General features: G+C 48.3%; 1 protein-coding gene and 1 pseudogene across 1 annotated transcript; both read left to right on the plus strand.

The window, feature by feature from the left end:
* Positions 1–1,737: 1,737 nt before the first annotated feature.
* LOC147986146 (uncharacterized) lies at positions 1,738–2,393 on the plus strand (annotated as a pseudogene).
* Positions 2,394–2,474: 81 nt separating this feature from the next.
* On the plus strand, positions 2,475–3,348 carry LOC147986147 (uncharacterized). Its single transcript, XM_087541895.1, has 2 exons — positions 2,475–2,597; positions 2,668–3,348. The coding sequence occupies exons 1-2, from the start codon at positions 2,475–2,477 to the stop codon at positions 3,346–3,348; spliced, it is 804 nt and encodes a 267-aa protein (XP_087398021.1).
* Positions 3,349–15,153: the final 11,805 nt, after the last annotated feature.

Below are 15,153 nucleotides of genomic sequence, written 5' to 3' on the forward strand. Positions count from 1 at the left end.
AGGGTGGTGGCCTGGTTTATAGGCGCGAGGGGAGCGAAGATGTGCACTGTTGGGCACTACTACTACTAGACCAGAGGTGTGAATCGTGCTACTGCTGAGACCACCACTCTCTGCGTGTGGGCGACCAGTGTGTTGATGGGATGTGGGAGCCTTCGTTCCCTGTGATGAGCGGCCATGACTTTTGCAACAAGAGAGAGTACCGTGAGATCTGAAAAGGAGAGATAATTTATATTTGTTCATGGCTAAGGAGTGTGGCGTTGCAAAGACCGGGCTCCATGAAGCTCGTTTTGCAAAAGAAATCAAAACATATTTAAAAGTTTCAAAAAATGTCATTTTTTATAAATACAGATACATATTCTTTAAGTATATACAAATTTTCAGTAACTAATTTGATCATTTGCATGCTACACAAAAAAGATAAATATCTTGACACAAATACAACAAAGAAAAAGCCTATTTTCAATCTGTGTATTTGTCTTTTTTATATACATCATATATGAATACATATGTTTATGAAAATTTATACACATATACTTCAAGTATATGTCTACATGAAAACATTTTTTCAGATTTTTTTGAGTTATGGAAAAAATATTTTGGCTAAAAATGTATATAGACCTCAGTGGAGCTCGACCTCTGCAGCCACTTTTCGATGGCTAAGCCGTAATGAGCTTCGTTGAGAGGGAAAAAAATGAAGCATGGACACGCTTTTCACCCTACCCTTTTGTCGCCCTCCGCCTGGCATGGCCATCGCACCGAGTGCGGGTGCGGATCCAGCTTTGGCGGCAAGGAGAGACCACGCAAGCGCCGTTGCGCAGACGGCAGACCGTTGGACGTGATCGTGCCGCCGTGCGGTCGGTTGGTGAGCTGGCTTGGCCGTTGCCGTTTTGCGCCGGCAGGAAGCAGAGAGCGCACGAGCAGAAACACTGTTTCAGAAGAGCAGATCTCACAAACAGCACGTCGATCGGTAATGCCGCGTGCGCCGGATTATTAGAGTACTCAACTTGTTCGTTGCCGTCAGGCACGATTCGTCTGAGGTGCCGATGGAGGCATGGAGCCACCGTACAGTCCGGTCAGCTAACGCATATCGCGTTCCCATTTCCCGTTTCAGTTTCCTTCTTCTTCTTCTTCGCTCCATTCATTCAGTCACACTCGCACCGTCCGCAATCAATCGAAGTATAAGACCATCTTCACGCGCCCACCGGGGGTCAAAAATTGGCCCAATCACACCCCAGGATCTTATTTAACATCGGTTTAGGCCAAAATAACAGCCGGCGAATCCGAACCGAACTTAAGCGTCCGAGGGTCGCCTGGGGACGCCGGCAGAAGCGAAAAGAGGCGTGGGGCCGTTCTGTTGGCGAGAGGAGGCCCTTTTCCCGCCGCTTTCCTCCCGCTTTCTCCCCTTAACTTCCCTCTCACTCTTCATTCCTTCCGCCAAATCTCCTCCTCCTCCTCCACTCTCGGCCGGCCGCCATGGCGCCAAAAAAGTACGTGGCCCCCCGCACCGCGGCGGATGCCACCGCCGCCGTCACCCAACCGAAGCAGAGGAAGCCGAGGGCGCCGCCGTGCAAGTTTCCGGACATGTCCAACGCCGACTGGAGGGCGGAAGTTCAGCACCGGGAGGCTATCACCATCGACCGGCGAAATAGGGCGAACGCCAAGAAGGCCAGGGACAGGGTGGCGCTCGCGGCTGCGGCGGTGGCGGAGCAAGCGGAGCGCTCGGCCAAACAAGCAGGGATGATGAACCCACCCGGCGGCCACAGCTCGTACACGTCCTGGAGCCAGCAAAGCGCCGGGTCTTCGGCCGGCTTTTCGTCGTCGCCACAACCCTGGGACAGCGCGCCGTCTTCGGGCTACGCCGACGCCGACGCGCATGGCAGGTTCAACCCCAACATCACCTTTCCCCATGGTCACCCGCCCTAGCGCACGCCCTCGCCCGCCTTCGTCGGCATGCAGTACCCACCGTACACCTACTTGCCGCCGGCTTACGCAGCCTCCCCGACGCCACCTCTCCGCCATGGCGTGCTGCCCTTCTCACAGGCGTCCTCTTTGCATCTCGGCGACGCCGACGCGACGGAGGCCGACATGGACAACATCATCACGGCCGGCTCGACCGCCGTCGCCGCCTCTCCGGGGTTCACTGCCCAAGACGACACAATGGATCTCAACGGCGGCAGGACGGCGAGCTCGACTACGGCGAGGAGGAGCCAGGGGAGGAGGAGGAGGAGGAGGAAGAGGAGGAACCGGTGCCTGTTCCGGCGAGGAAATGGAAGAAGAAGAAGCGGGCGGCCAGGACCGACGAGATGCGCATCAAGTGGGCGTCCAAGGAGGACGAGTGCCTCGCCGAAGCGTGAAAAGTCGTCTGCCTCGACCCGATCACTGGCACGAACTAGAGTATCGACACATATTGGAAGCGCATCAAGGTCGAGTTCGACGAGCGCAAACTCGTCGACCCCTACTTCAAAGGCGTCTACATGCAACACAGGTCGAAGGCAGTGGTGAACCATTGGGGGCTCATCCAAACAGCATGCAACAAATGGCATGGGATCGTCGAGGAGACCGCGGCTCGTCCGGAGAGCGGCGCCAGCATGGATGATCAGATATGGCACGCCGGCCTCCCCCTTTTTTTCGCCATGTGCGCCGCCGCCAACTGTTTGTTCCTCGGCGCAACTGCTGCGGATGTTCGCCATGTTCCGCCAAGATAGCAGTGACCAAGATTTCAAGTACCTCCACGTCTTCAAGTGTATCGACAAGTGCGAGAAGTGGGCGGATACCCGGCGCACCCTCGCCAAGGCCAAAGAGACGTACAAGCCGGACGCACAGACGCCGGGCGCGGGCGACGGACGCCCGGAAGGCAACAAAGGGGCCAAGAAGGGGAAACACGCTGACTCGGCTACCCCACGGGTGCAAGAGTCCATCGAGCATTGCCTCGCCGACGCACAAGCCCGGACCGCCCTGCGTGAAGAGAAGATCGAGGCGCGGTGGTCGGCGTTGATGACGAACAGCGCCGTCAAGCTCGACCTACTCCGGACCAACGTCGTCGTGAAGAAGAGGAACACTGACCTGGCTTTCCTAATAGGCGGGGCAGACATGCTCCAGAGCAACGACGAGCAGCTCAATGCGTGGTACCTGGCGGAGCGTGGCCTCATCCTGAACCAGCTACCGTCGACGGCGCCGCCCACTCCCACGCCCACGTCGACGCCGTCGCCAAGCCCGAGCGATGATGTCTCCACGATGCCCAACAGCACAGAAGCCGCGCCGATACCGCCCAGCACAGAAGCAGCGACGACGACGCCCAGCCCGCAAACGCCGACTCCACCGACGCCGGAGGCCGACACCGCCGTTTGAATTTTATTTTTTTTTTGCTTTTCATTTTATCGCCGAACTGTGGCAAAGGGATCGCCGAACTAGGGCGCTGATCGCCGGACTTGTGGCTTTTTTTAGAGGTAAATACACGGGGAGTCATAAAATTTGCAGACGATGTTCAGTTTGGTGCATAAACTTGTAAAATACATGTTTCTAGTCATCTAACTTGTCCTTTTATTCATCTACGGTGCTTTCTGTCATAACCGGCCGTATTCCACGCACACGGGACGTGCCAACGTTTCGTTGGGGCACTGTCAGTGGCTGACGCCGTGGGTAATCTGCGGGCACTGGTTTTTTTCTTCAGAAAACACACTTGTATTTTATTAATTTATAAATACACGCAAAAAATCAGTAAATAAAATTATAAACACTAGTGTAGTGGTTGGGATTCAAACCCAGGAGCTATTACGATTACCAGCGCATGCATACCGACTCCACTAACCAATATTTGATGATTAGAAAGCATAGTTAACTTCATCTGACATAGACAGTACTAACTAAAGTAGAAATTAAAAAGGAAAAAGGGTGTGCAAAAAAGGGATAGCCGCTTATGCAATAAAAGAAATATACATAGTTTATCTTTTGTATTCTTCTTTCTTTTTTCTATGTAAGAAAACAACTTATATTCTTGATAAACTATTGGGACAAATCGACTAATTTTTTGTTTGAATTTGAAAAAAATAAATTTAAAAATCTAGATAAAAGGGAATATAGTGCAGTACAAATGTACCTATTTTTTTGAACAAATCAGCGGAAATTTTGTTTGAATTTGAAAAAAAAATTAAAACATTAATCTAGATGACGGAAAATATAGGTCAGAACGCATGTACGTAAATTTTTCGGAGAAATCAACTAAATTTTTTGAACTTGAATAATTTGAATTGAAAATATAGGTAAAAGAAGATATATTGCAGAATAAATGTACGTAAATTTCTTTCAGACAAATCAGGAAAAAAGTGTATGAATTCCAACAATTTGAAATTTGAAAACCTAGACAAAAGAAAATATATTTCAGCTGATTTTTCCGACGAAACTTCAAATTTGAATACTTTTCAGTTTGAAAAAAATAGACTGCTCAATCAGAATGATCCACTCTCCCCGTGATAATATGCATATGCCATGGCGAATTTCTATTCCCTGCGTAGTTTTCTTAGTTAGAACAAGATAAATAACAACATATACACGAAGATTTCTATTCCCCGCATGAAAGTTTTTTTGAAATGTGTGAACATGTTTAAAATGGAACTTACATTTTTTAATTACACAAATATTTTTAACAATTTTTAAGCATTTTTTTGAAATGTCGCATACTTTTTAATGTAAAGCATGAACATTTTTAAAGAATATTTCATTTATTTTTGTATGGAATAACATGACAGGTTTTTAGTTTTCGTTTATCCCTTTCTTGCTGTGAGCGAACATTGTGTTAAATAACATTTCGTTTGTTAGTTTTACATCAATTTGTTCTTGGTGGAGTGGCTGCTGCAGTTATCTTATTGTTAAGTGGAGGAAGTCGGTTCGAATCCCCCCAGCCCTTATTTTTTTTTCTTGTTTCTTGCCGCAACACAGTGTGCTCACAGGTGCCCAATTAAATAAAAGCTGAGGGTAATTTTTGCAAAAATAATAAAAAACCGTGGCTCACCCAACATCTCACTGCGCACAGTCACTTACATGTGAGCCGCATTCATGCTGACACGACAAGAAGTGACCGTATCTGCACACATAGACAAGTTATGTGACTGCAATGACGTATTTTACAACTTTTAACACTAAACTGAACATCAGATGCAAGTTCTATGACTGCCACTGATATTACCTTCTTTTTTTAAGAGCGGGAATGACCAAGTTTGATTTTTACGGCGCCTTGAGAGGCGGCTCCTAAAGACGTGGCTGGGACCTAGATCACTTTCGCTCTCAGGACATAAAAAACGCCGGATGAGCGCCCCAAATATCGCTGGCGTGTGCGCTGAGGGCCGGAGGAGTGGAGATGCTCTAATGCATCAGGTTCTTATTTTCGTTTCGTTCTACGCTCCAGAACGAGCAGGGCCAAGTACGCCGTCGATTTTTTTTTGTGCGTAGGTAGACGCGTAGTGCTGCTCTATGATTAGAGTGGTGCTACACCACGCCTGCGGATTGTAGCACCGGCCTACATGATTCGACGGCACGAACTAGGTTCTGCTCAAGAACATGCATGCATTCCGCCAGGCGCCAGCCCTCCCGGGGCCTCTCCGTGTGAGCTCGTCAAAACACAATAGCCCTTCACGTGAAACGAATGTACTACGCACTTGTGTGAACACATGAAATATCTCTCCGGGCCGTCCAGCATTTTTAGCGGGACGCCTTAAACCATCACTCATACGTCCGCGGACGCGCCTAGTCAGTAATCAGACAAAAGAGAGAAGGAAAAATATGACTCAATCGAACCTCTTATATGATACCTATATGTCAAGGCTGTCCGTGAACCCTCATATTCATCTTAAATATGGGAAGGATATGAGGGCTTGCAGACGCGCCCAGGCTCACCCGTGCATTCCACGTAGGACGTGTCCTCACACCGGACCACCTTTTCTCTTTCTTTATTCATTCTTTTATTTCTTTCTCTTCATCTTCATCGATCACATACAAGGGACTGGACATATGGGAAGAAGGAAAATGAGTGTGACTGCATGGATGAATAAATAGGGCTCAAAACCGACAACGCCCGGTCAATCGTCGGTGGACGTTTAAGGGGTCATATTTGTTATGTCCGGTTGTAGATGCTCTCACTACCATCTAGGTTCTGGTAGTTCAGGATTACAATGAAAATCACAGGGGCACACAGGTGACACACCTGTATCGCTGTTCATCTACGACGTGATTCAAAAAGTCATTTCGGTAGAAACTACCTGGAAAACAGATGAAATTTCTGAAGCCTGTCAATACAACAGAATATAAATGTTCATCTTCTACTAATACTTTGTCCAACCATTTTTCTTCTACGTCCCTTCTCCTTGTTTCTGTACGTTCTATGTAGAAGACTATAGGATGCAACTCATTGTATTCCATCGGAGTCGGTTACAATATATACAGGTGGTGTCTTGCGTGACAAGCCAACTAAGCCTACAATATCTCTAGAAATCAGCTATACAAGGCTAGAGATAATAGGAGAATCAGTCGAAAATAAATTCAAAGATATCACGTTTCAACACCCCACCGCAGTCGAAGCGTCGGCGTCGGCGATGCAAAGACTGGAACGAAACTCCTGGAATGCAGCGGTGGGCAATCCCTTGGTCATGATGTCGGCAAACTGTTGGGTGGTCGGTACATGAAGAACACGAAGCTGACCCAACTGAACCTTCTCGCACACAAAGTGAATATCGAGCTCAATATGTTTGGTGCGCTTATGCTGCACCGGATCAGCCGTGAGATAGGTAGCCGACACATTGTCACAGAAGACCACAATAGCTTTCGGAAGAGAAATCCGAAGCTCACCAAGAAGGTGACGAAGCCAACAAGTCTCCGCAACGACGTTGGCAACAGCTCGGTACTCGGCCTCAGCACTCGAACGGGAGACAGTAGGCTGCCGTTTAGAGGACCAGGAGACAAGTGAGTCACCGAAGAAGACACAATAGCCAGACGTGGATCGTCGAGTGTCGGGACAACCAGCCCAATCCGCGTCAGTGTAAGCAAGAAGCTCAGTCGAGGCGGATGCACGGAGGCGAAGACCGTAGGTCGGGGTGCCACGAATGTACCGAAGAATGCGCTTGACCAAAGACCAATGAACATCACGGGGCGAGTGCATATGCAAGCAAACTTGCTGCACCGCAAACTGGATGTCTGGTCTGGTGAGCGTAAGGTACTGAAGGGCGCCCACAATGTTGCGGTAAAGAGCGGCGTCGGTAACGGGCTGGCCAACGGTGACGGAGAGCTTCGGCTTAGCCTCAGCAGGTGTGGAGGCTGGCTTGCAGTCAGTCATGCCGGCACGGTCCAGAAGATCAAGAGCGTACTGGCCTTGGTGCAGAAAGAACCCAGTGGCATCACGTCGCACATTAATGCCAAGGAAGAAGTGCAACACACCGAGATCCTTCAGCCGAAACTCAGAACCGAGACGACCAATGATGTCGCGAAGAAGATCCGCTCGAGAGGCAGTAATGACAATATCATCAACATAGAGCAGAAGCATAGCCACATGATCAGCCCGATGCAGCATGAACAACGATGTGTCAAAGGTGGTGCTGCGAAACCCGAGAAGACCAAGGAACGCGGCGATGCGCTGGTACCATGCGCGCGGAGCCTGTTTGAGGCCATATAATGACCGTGACAACAGGCAGACATGATCCGGTCGCTGAGGGTCAACAAACCCGGTCGGCTGCTGACAGAGAACTCGCTCCTGAAGGTGGCCGTACAGAAAAACATTGTTGATGTCGAGCTGATGTACGGGCCATCGGCGAGAGACGGCCAACTGAAGAACCACACGAATCGTGGCGGGTTTGACGATCGGAGAGAAAGTCTCAGAGAAGTCAACACCGGCACGTTGAGCAAATCCACGGACAACCCAGCGAGCCTTGTATCTGTTGAGAGAACCGTCCGGGAGGAGTTTGTGACAAAAAACCCACTTTCCCGACATGACGTTCATGCCAGGGGGACGAGGAACAAGGGTCCAAGTCCGGTTGGCGACAAGAGCGTCGTACTCAGCATGCATAGCGGCGGTCCAATGCGGATCACTCAACGCAGAACGCACCGAGCGCGGAACCGGAGAGAGGGTCGTGACGCTGAGGTTGTAGTAGCGCGGATTCGGCTGGCGCACCCCGGCCTTGGCGTGCGTCACCATGGAGTGGTGAGGCGGCGGGGGAGGCGGGCGTGGACCGCGTCGGCAAGGGGCCACCACAGCCGGCTCGGAGGATGATGAATACGCAGGCGAGGCCACGGGTGTTGGTGTCGAGGGCGTCGTTGAGGCGCGAGATGACCCGGCCGTGGATGGCGACAAGGGCGCCGTCGGGGCCGAGTCGACCGGCTCCTCCTGAGCCGACGGGGAGCCAGAGGGCCCGTTCATGGACGGCGAGGAGGGTGTAGACGGGGCCAAAGAGGCCGACTCCTCCCGAGCAGACAAGGCACCCGAGGGCCCAGCTGGGGGCGCGTCCGGATCCTCCAGAGCCGAGAGGCGAGGGCCTGGCGAGGCTGGCTCCTCCAGAGCCAGGAGGCGGGGGCCCGGCGCGGCCTGGGAGGCCAACTCCTCCTGAGTCAGCAAAGGAAACGCCGAGGGTGGCGAGGCAGCGGATGACGAGGCCGCAACCGCACCCGAGCGACGGGGTGGAGGGAGCACAAGGGCTCCACGAGTCCGTCGAGGAGAGGCGTCCAGAGATGGCGAGGGACGCGACGCTGCCTGCTGAAACAGAAAAACAAACTCATCAAAATAAACGTGCCGAGACACGATCACACGATGGGACTCCAGGTCGTAGCAACAGAAGCCTTTTGTGTTGGGTTGGTAGCCAAGAAAAACACAAGCGAGAGAGCGAGGCGCCAGCTTATGTGGTGTCGTGGCGGTGATATTAGGATAACAAAGGCAACCGAAGACATGGAGATCATCATATGACGGAGGTGACCCAAATAAGAGATGATGAGGGGTGTAGTTCCACCGGGTTTACAAGGTCGGATGTTGAGAAGAAGGGTAGCTGTGGAGAGAGCATCGAGCCAAAACCGGGCAGGCATGTGTGCGTGGAAGAGCAATGCGCGAACACTCTCATTAAGAGTGTGAAGAACACATTCGGCTCGACCGTTTTGCTGAGATGTATAAGGGCATGTGAGACGAAAAATGGTGCCATGAGTGGATAAGAGGGTGCGAATAGCGAGGTTATCAAACTCCTTTCCATTGTCGGTTTGAAGATGGGCAATGGTGCGGTGAAAATGGGTGGCAACATAAGCGTAGAAAGCGTGAAGTGAGGAAACGACGTCGGATTTGCGGCGCAACGGAAAGGTCCAAGTGAAATGAGAAAAATCATCCAAAATCATAAGGTAATATGATAAAACCCGAATTGCTGGGCACAGGCGATGTGTAAGTGCATCTAGTGCCACCCCTAGTTGGTTTTGGAGTATTGACGACAAACCTAGTTGAGGGACTAATGTGTTTGTGAGAATTGCAGGATAACACAGGTAGAAGTCCCTCATTGATTCGGTTTTCCTACCATAGATGACCCCTAAAAATGTATGAAGACATTGAAGTCAAAGGTGGTATGTGAAGACATTCACATTGAAGACTATGACAAGAGAAGACATTTATCGCATGAAGACTATGGAGTGCGAAGACTTAGATCTTTTGTAGTTCTTTTTCTTCTTTGTTGAGTCATAGGAACCACCGTACTATTAAGTGGGGTCCAAGAAAACCAGTCAGAATGACTGAAGTGATGCTTAACCAAAATCCTATGTCTTCGAGTGAAGACTATGAGAGCGAATCTTGTTCAGAGTTGGACAAGTCAGCTTTGCTTGTAGCCCAAGTAAAGTTGCCGTGTGTGTTTGAAATCTGACCGTTGGAACACGTGTCAGTTCCTTAGTGACCCAGGGTCATTTCGGACAAATCAGGTCGGGTTGCCTAGTGGCTATAAATAGCCCACCCCCTACAACCATAAACGGTTGGCTGCTCAGAGTTAAAGTACGACTTTTGTCGTTTGAGAGCAACCCACCTCGAAGCCTTTGAGAGAGAATTCCTTGAGAGGATAAAGCCCGAACCACCCAGAGCCAAAGAGTGTTAGGCATCACTTAAGTCTTCTTGTCTATGTGATCTGAAAACTTATTACACTTGAGGACTGTGAATCCTCCAGCCGGTTAGGCGTCGCATTCTGAGCATTCAAGAGTCATTGTGGATCGCCGGTTTACGAAGTCTGTGAAGGTTTGGAAGTTTACCTTGAAGACTTACCAGAGTGATTGGGCGAGGACTGGGTGTCCTTAGCTCAAGGGGAATAAGGTGAAGACGAGGTCTTCTGAGTTGAATCTCAGCCTCCCTAACCAGACGTACAGTTGTCACAGCAACTGGAACTGGTCCAACAAATCATTGTCTTCAACGAGTCACTAGTTTCATCTTTCCCTTCCCTTTACTTACTGTTGGTTCTTGTGAAGTCATTGTACGATAGCATCACCATTCAACTTCACTAAGTGATTACGTGTACTGATTGGCTTCTCAATATCTTCCTACCTGATCCTTACTGCCTAGCTGCTATTAGTCATTGTGCTTTCACTTCATTGAATACGTGACTATGGTTTGCCTAGTGTAGTCTACCTTCCGCTGCATGATAATAGGTTTATTTCTATCGTTTGTCTTCGAAACTTACATGTTTTGAAGACTTTCATAAAAATCGCCTATTCACCCCCCCTCTAGTCGATCACTAGCACTTTCAATTGGTATCAGAGCAAGGTACTCCCTTGTTCTGTGTGATTCGGTTTAACAACCTGGAGTTTTAGCTATGTCGACTGCAGGGATAATCAAAGTCTCCGCTGCGTGCCCCGTCTTCGATGGAACTGAATATCCCTACTGGAAGAATAAGATGCGCATGCATCTTGAAGCCATTGATGTCGACCTATGGTATGTCGTCAAGAACGGCGTTCCCAAGGCTGGAGAAGGTGTCACTGCCGCTGATGTCAAGAAGTTCGTTCAACTGGACTCTACTGCCAAGAATATCATCTGTGGTCATCTGACCAAAGGACAGTATGGCCGCGTGAGTGCTTTGGAAACATCTAAGCTAGTCTGGGACTGGCTATCCAAGGTCAACGAAGGCGTCTCAACCCAGAAAGATCAGAGAATCAGTGTCTTTCGCAACCTCTTCAACTGCTTCAAGAGAAATGACAATGAGAATGTCCAGCTCACGTTTGATCGACTCACTGACATCACAAATGAGCTTCAAGCCCTCGGCGCTACTGAGATCACCAAGCATGAAGTCGTCAAGACACTCCTCAGATCACTTGACAGTTCGTTTGACACCCTAGCCCTGATGATTCAAGAACGTCATGATTTCAAAACACTCGATCCGTCTGACATACTTGAAAGGCTCAACACACACGCGTTTCAGCTTTCTGAGAAAAGAGACATCTACGGTCCCAACTATGGGCGAACTCGTGCCTTGAAGGCAAAGGCTGTCTCCTCATTTGAAGAAGAATCTGACAGCAGTTCTGATGATCCTGAAGACATTGAAAGGGAGCTTGCTATGCTTGTGAAGAAGTTCCAAAAATTCACCAAGAAGAAAGGCTTCAGAAAGTCTTCACAATCAAGCTCAAGGAATGATGAAGTTTCTGCTCATGACTACAAGAAGAGAACATGTCACAAGTGCAAGAAACCTGGCCAGTACATCACTGAGTGTCCACAGTGGGACAATGAGAACAACAACAAGAAGAAGAGCAAGGAGTATGACTCTAACGACAACAAGAAGAAGAAATACTCAAAATCTTCTTCCAAGTCTTCCTCCAAGTCTTCATCACACAAGAAGAGCTCATCTGGCAAGGCACGTGCGTTTGTTGGCAAGGAAATGGACTTTGAGGATGAGTCCGCTTCTGAGGAGGCGGAGGTGGAGTCTGATTCTGGCGTTGCAAGTCTGGCTACATCATACGTTGCCAAGTCCATCTTCAACACTGAAGAAAATGACTTCATCACTGACACCGATGCAAATGACAAGGACTACTCCGCTCCTTCCTACTGCTTCATGGCACGCGGTGCCAAGGTAAACACACACACTACTCACTATCAAACATCTAGTGACGATGACTCTGATTGTGGTTCCAAACCCAGCTACAAAACACTTGCTAAAATTGCAACTGAACAACAAAAAACTATGGAACACATTAAAAAACTGTTAGACAAAAGCGATGATCTGTTAGACGCTGAAATGACTCGATCTCAGTCCTTAATTGAGGACATAAAAATCTTCACATTAAGTATGAGGAACTTTAAAGTCGTCATGAAACGCTCTCAACAGCTCATGAAAGGCTTTCCTATGATTATCTTCAAAGGAAGCAAGATCTTGAGAAATTGAGAGCGGCTCATGAAGATCTTTAAAAAGAAAACGAGTCACTTCGCGCCGAATAGATCAGTTCAGCTCAGGAAGGATTTGAACCACAATGTCTTAAATGCATTGAGCGTGATAACGCTACTTCTGTTGCTGAATGTTCTACTGCTGCTACTGTTGCAATATCTTCAACTGTTGATATGGAAACTAACCCCTCTGCTGAGGACACCACTGCTATTGCTGATGAGAATGCTAGGTTGAAGACACTGCATGAAACAGGGATGTACAAAAGTCTCAAAGGGCATCAGACACTATGTGATATCCTCAAAAGGCAGATCCTGAACCGAAACCCTAGGAAAGAGGGTGTTGGGTTCGTAAGGAAAATGAATGCTGATGGCTCGTACTGGAAACCTGAGCAGTACCCCAAAACCACATGGGTTGCTGCAAAGGAACCTTCAGCAGATCCATCCACTCTATCTGGCTTCACTTGTGCTAACCCCATTGTTATTGATGAATCCTTTGATGCAAACTATAAACTGTTTAAGAATCAGAATGGTGAAGTGTTTGCCAGGTACATTGGTACTAACTGCAGGAATAGACCGCCTATGAAGAAGATCTGGGTGCCGAAAAGGTGTTTGGAGAATCTTCCTGTGAATGTCATCATGACACCATAGGTGAAGAAGACAAACCCCAGACCACAGGCTTCATACGGTCCAAAGGCTTCATACAGACAGAGGACTCACCTGAGTCACACTAACGCAAATGTTTTGCAGGGAAGCCATACTCAGGCCTATTAATATGAGCGCGGTTCATCAAACCGCCATGGTCATAAGACCAAGAACTATTCTGCTTATTCTTATGAATACTATTGTCCACCTGCAAGACTTTTTGCTAGGGCTCCAAAGCCAAAGTTCTCAGATGCTGCACTTAGACTTATTGCTTCGAAGCCACCCCTGAAGATGTGGGTGGCTAAGAAAGCTTAACTCTCTTTTGCAGGGAAAGGTCTCCAGCCGAAAACCAAAATCGTCTGACACTATTGCTGGGGACCTTAAACATCTTGTAGGGCGCAAGATCAAATGCCCAAATGATCTTACTATGTACTTTGTTTCTGAATCGCTTGCAACTTGCCCTATCAGTCCTAATCTCGATCTAAGCTTTAATAATCCACTGGTTCGTCAAATGTTTTTGCGTCACAATTCTCTTCGTGAAGCCTATCCCCCTAACTGCCCTGTAGGGTACGACACCAGCTGCTTCAGAATGGATTATTGATAGTGGGTGTACAAATCACATGACTGGCAAGCGAAGCCTTCTCATGAACTCAACTTTACGTTCATCAGACAAAAGTCACATCACATTTGCTGACACTGGTAAAAGCAAGGTATTGGGTCTAGGTAGAGTTGCAATCTCAAAGGATCAAGACATGGATAAAGTCATGCTTGTTGAATCCCTTGGTTTCAACTTAATGTCTGTCTCAATGCTTTGCGATTTAAATATGATTGTGATGTTTGGAAAATATCATTGCCTTGTACTAATGGAATCTGACAAGTCTCTAGTGTTTGAAGGGTATCGGAAAGATGATTTGTACGTGGTAGATTTCTCAGCAGGACCACAACTTGCAGTATGTCTTCTAGCAAAAGCTTCTGAATGCTGGCTCTGGCATCGAAGGCTAGGGCATGCTGGCATGAGGAACCTCCACACCCTTGCAAGGAAGAAGCATGTCATAGGCATCGAGGGCGTCAAGTTCAAGAAGGATCACTTATGCGATGCCTGTGAAGCAGGAAAGATGACGAGGGCCAAGCATCCCTCGAAGACAAGCATGACAACGACTCAACCCTTCGAACTGCTACACATGGATCTTTCTGGTCCCACTCATTACTCTACTCTTACTACTACTGCTTGTCTCTATGGCTTTGTCATTGTTGATGATTATTCAAGATATACTTGGGTGCATATAATCCTTTACAAGACTGAAGTGCAGGATGTCTTCAGACGCTTCGCCAATCGAGCAATGAACAACTATGGCGCCAAGATAAAGCACATCAGAAGTGACAATGGCACTAAATTCAAGAACACTGGCATGGATACATATCTTGATACTTTGGGCATCACACATGAATTCTCAGCTCCGTACACGCCACAGCAGAATGGCGTCGTCGAACGCAAGAACAGAACACTTATTGAGATGGCTCGGACGATGCTTGATGAATACAAGACTCCAAGAAAATTCTGGCCTGAAGCCATTGACACTGCATGCCATATCATCAACCATGTTTATCTTCACAAGCTTCTGAACAAGACATCCTATGAGCTCCTTACTGGCAAGAAGCCAAATGTCAGTTACTTCAGAGTATTTGGCGCCAGGTGCTGGATCAAGGATCCACATCACACTTCAAAATTTGCACCAAAAGCACATGAGGGTTTTATGCTTGGATATGGAAAGGATTCGCACTCCTATAGAGTCTTCAATCTCTTTCATTATAAAGTGGTTGAAACAGTGGATGTGCGGTTCGATGAGACTAACGGCTCACAAAGAGAGCACCTGCCAAATGTGCTAGATGAAGTTCCATCCAGTGAATCAATCAAACTTATGGGAACTGGAGAAATCATACCTTCTGAAGCTCAACCTGAAGAAGAACTTATCATCTCCGCACCTGATCAACCTGAAGACAATGCTCAGCCTGAAGACAATCCCTCTAACAATGACAATGATCAGCAAGAGCAAAATCTTCGTCCTGTACATCCTCGTGTTGCAAATGAAGTGCAGATTGAGAGAATAATTGATAGCATCAATGCACCAGGTCCACTCACTCGTTCAAGGGCA

The sequence above is a fragment of the Triticum urartu genome, chromosome 2A, assembly GCF_056163025.1.
Source record: "Triticum urartu cultivar PI428250 chromosome 2A, HENAU_Tu73, whole genome shotgun sequence".
In the NCBI taxonomy this organism is placed as follows: Eukaryota; Viridiplantae; Streptophyta; class Magnoliopsida; order Poales; family Poaceae; genus Triticum; species Triticum urartu.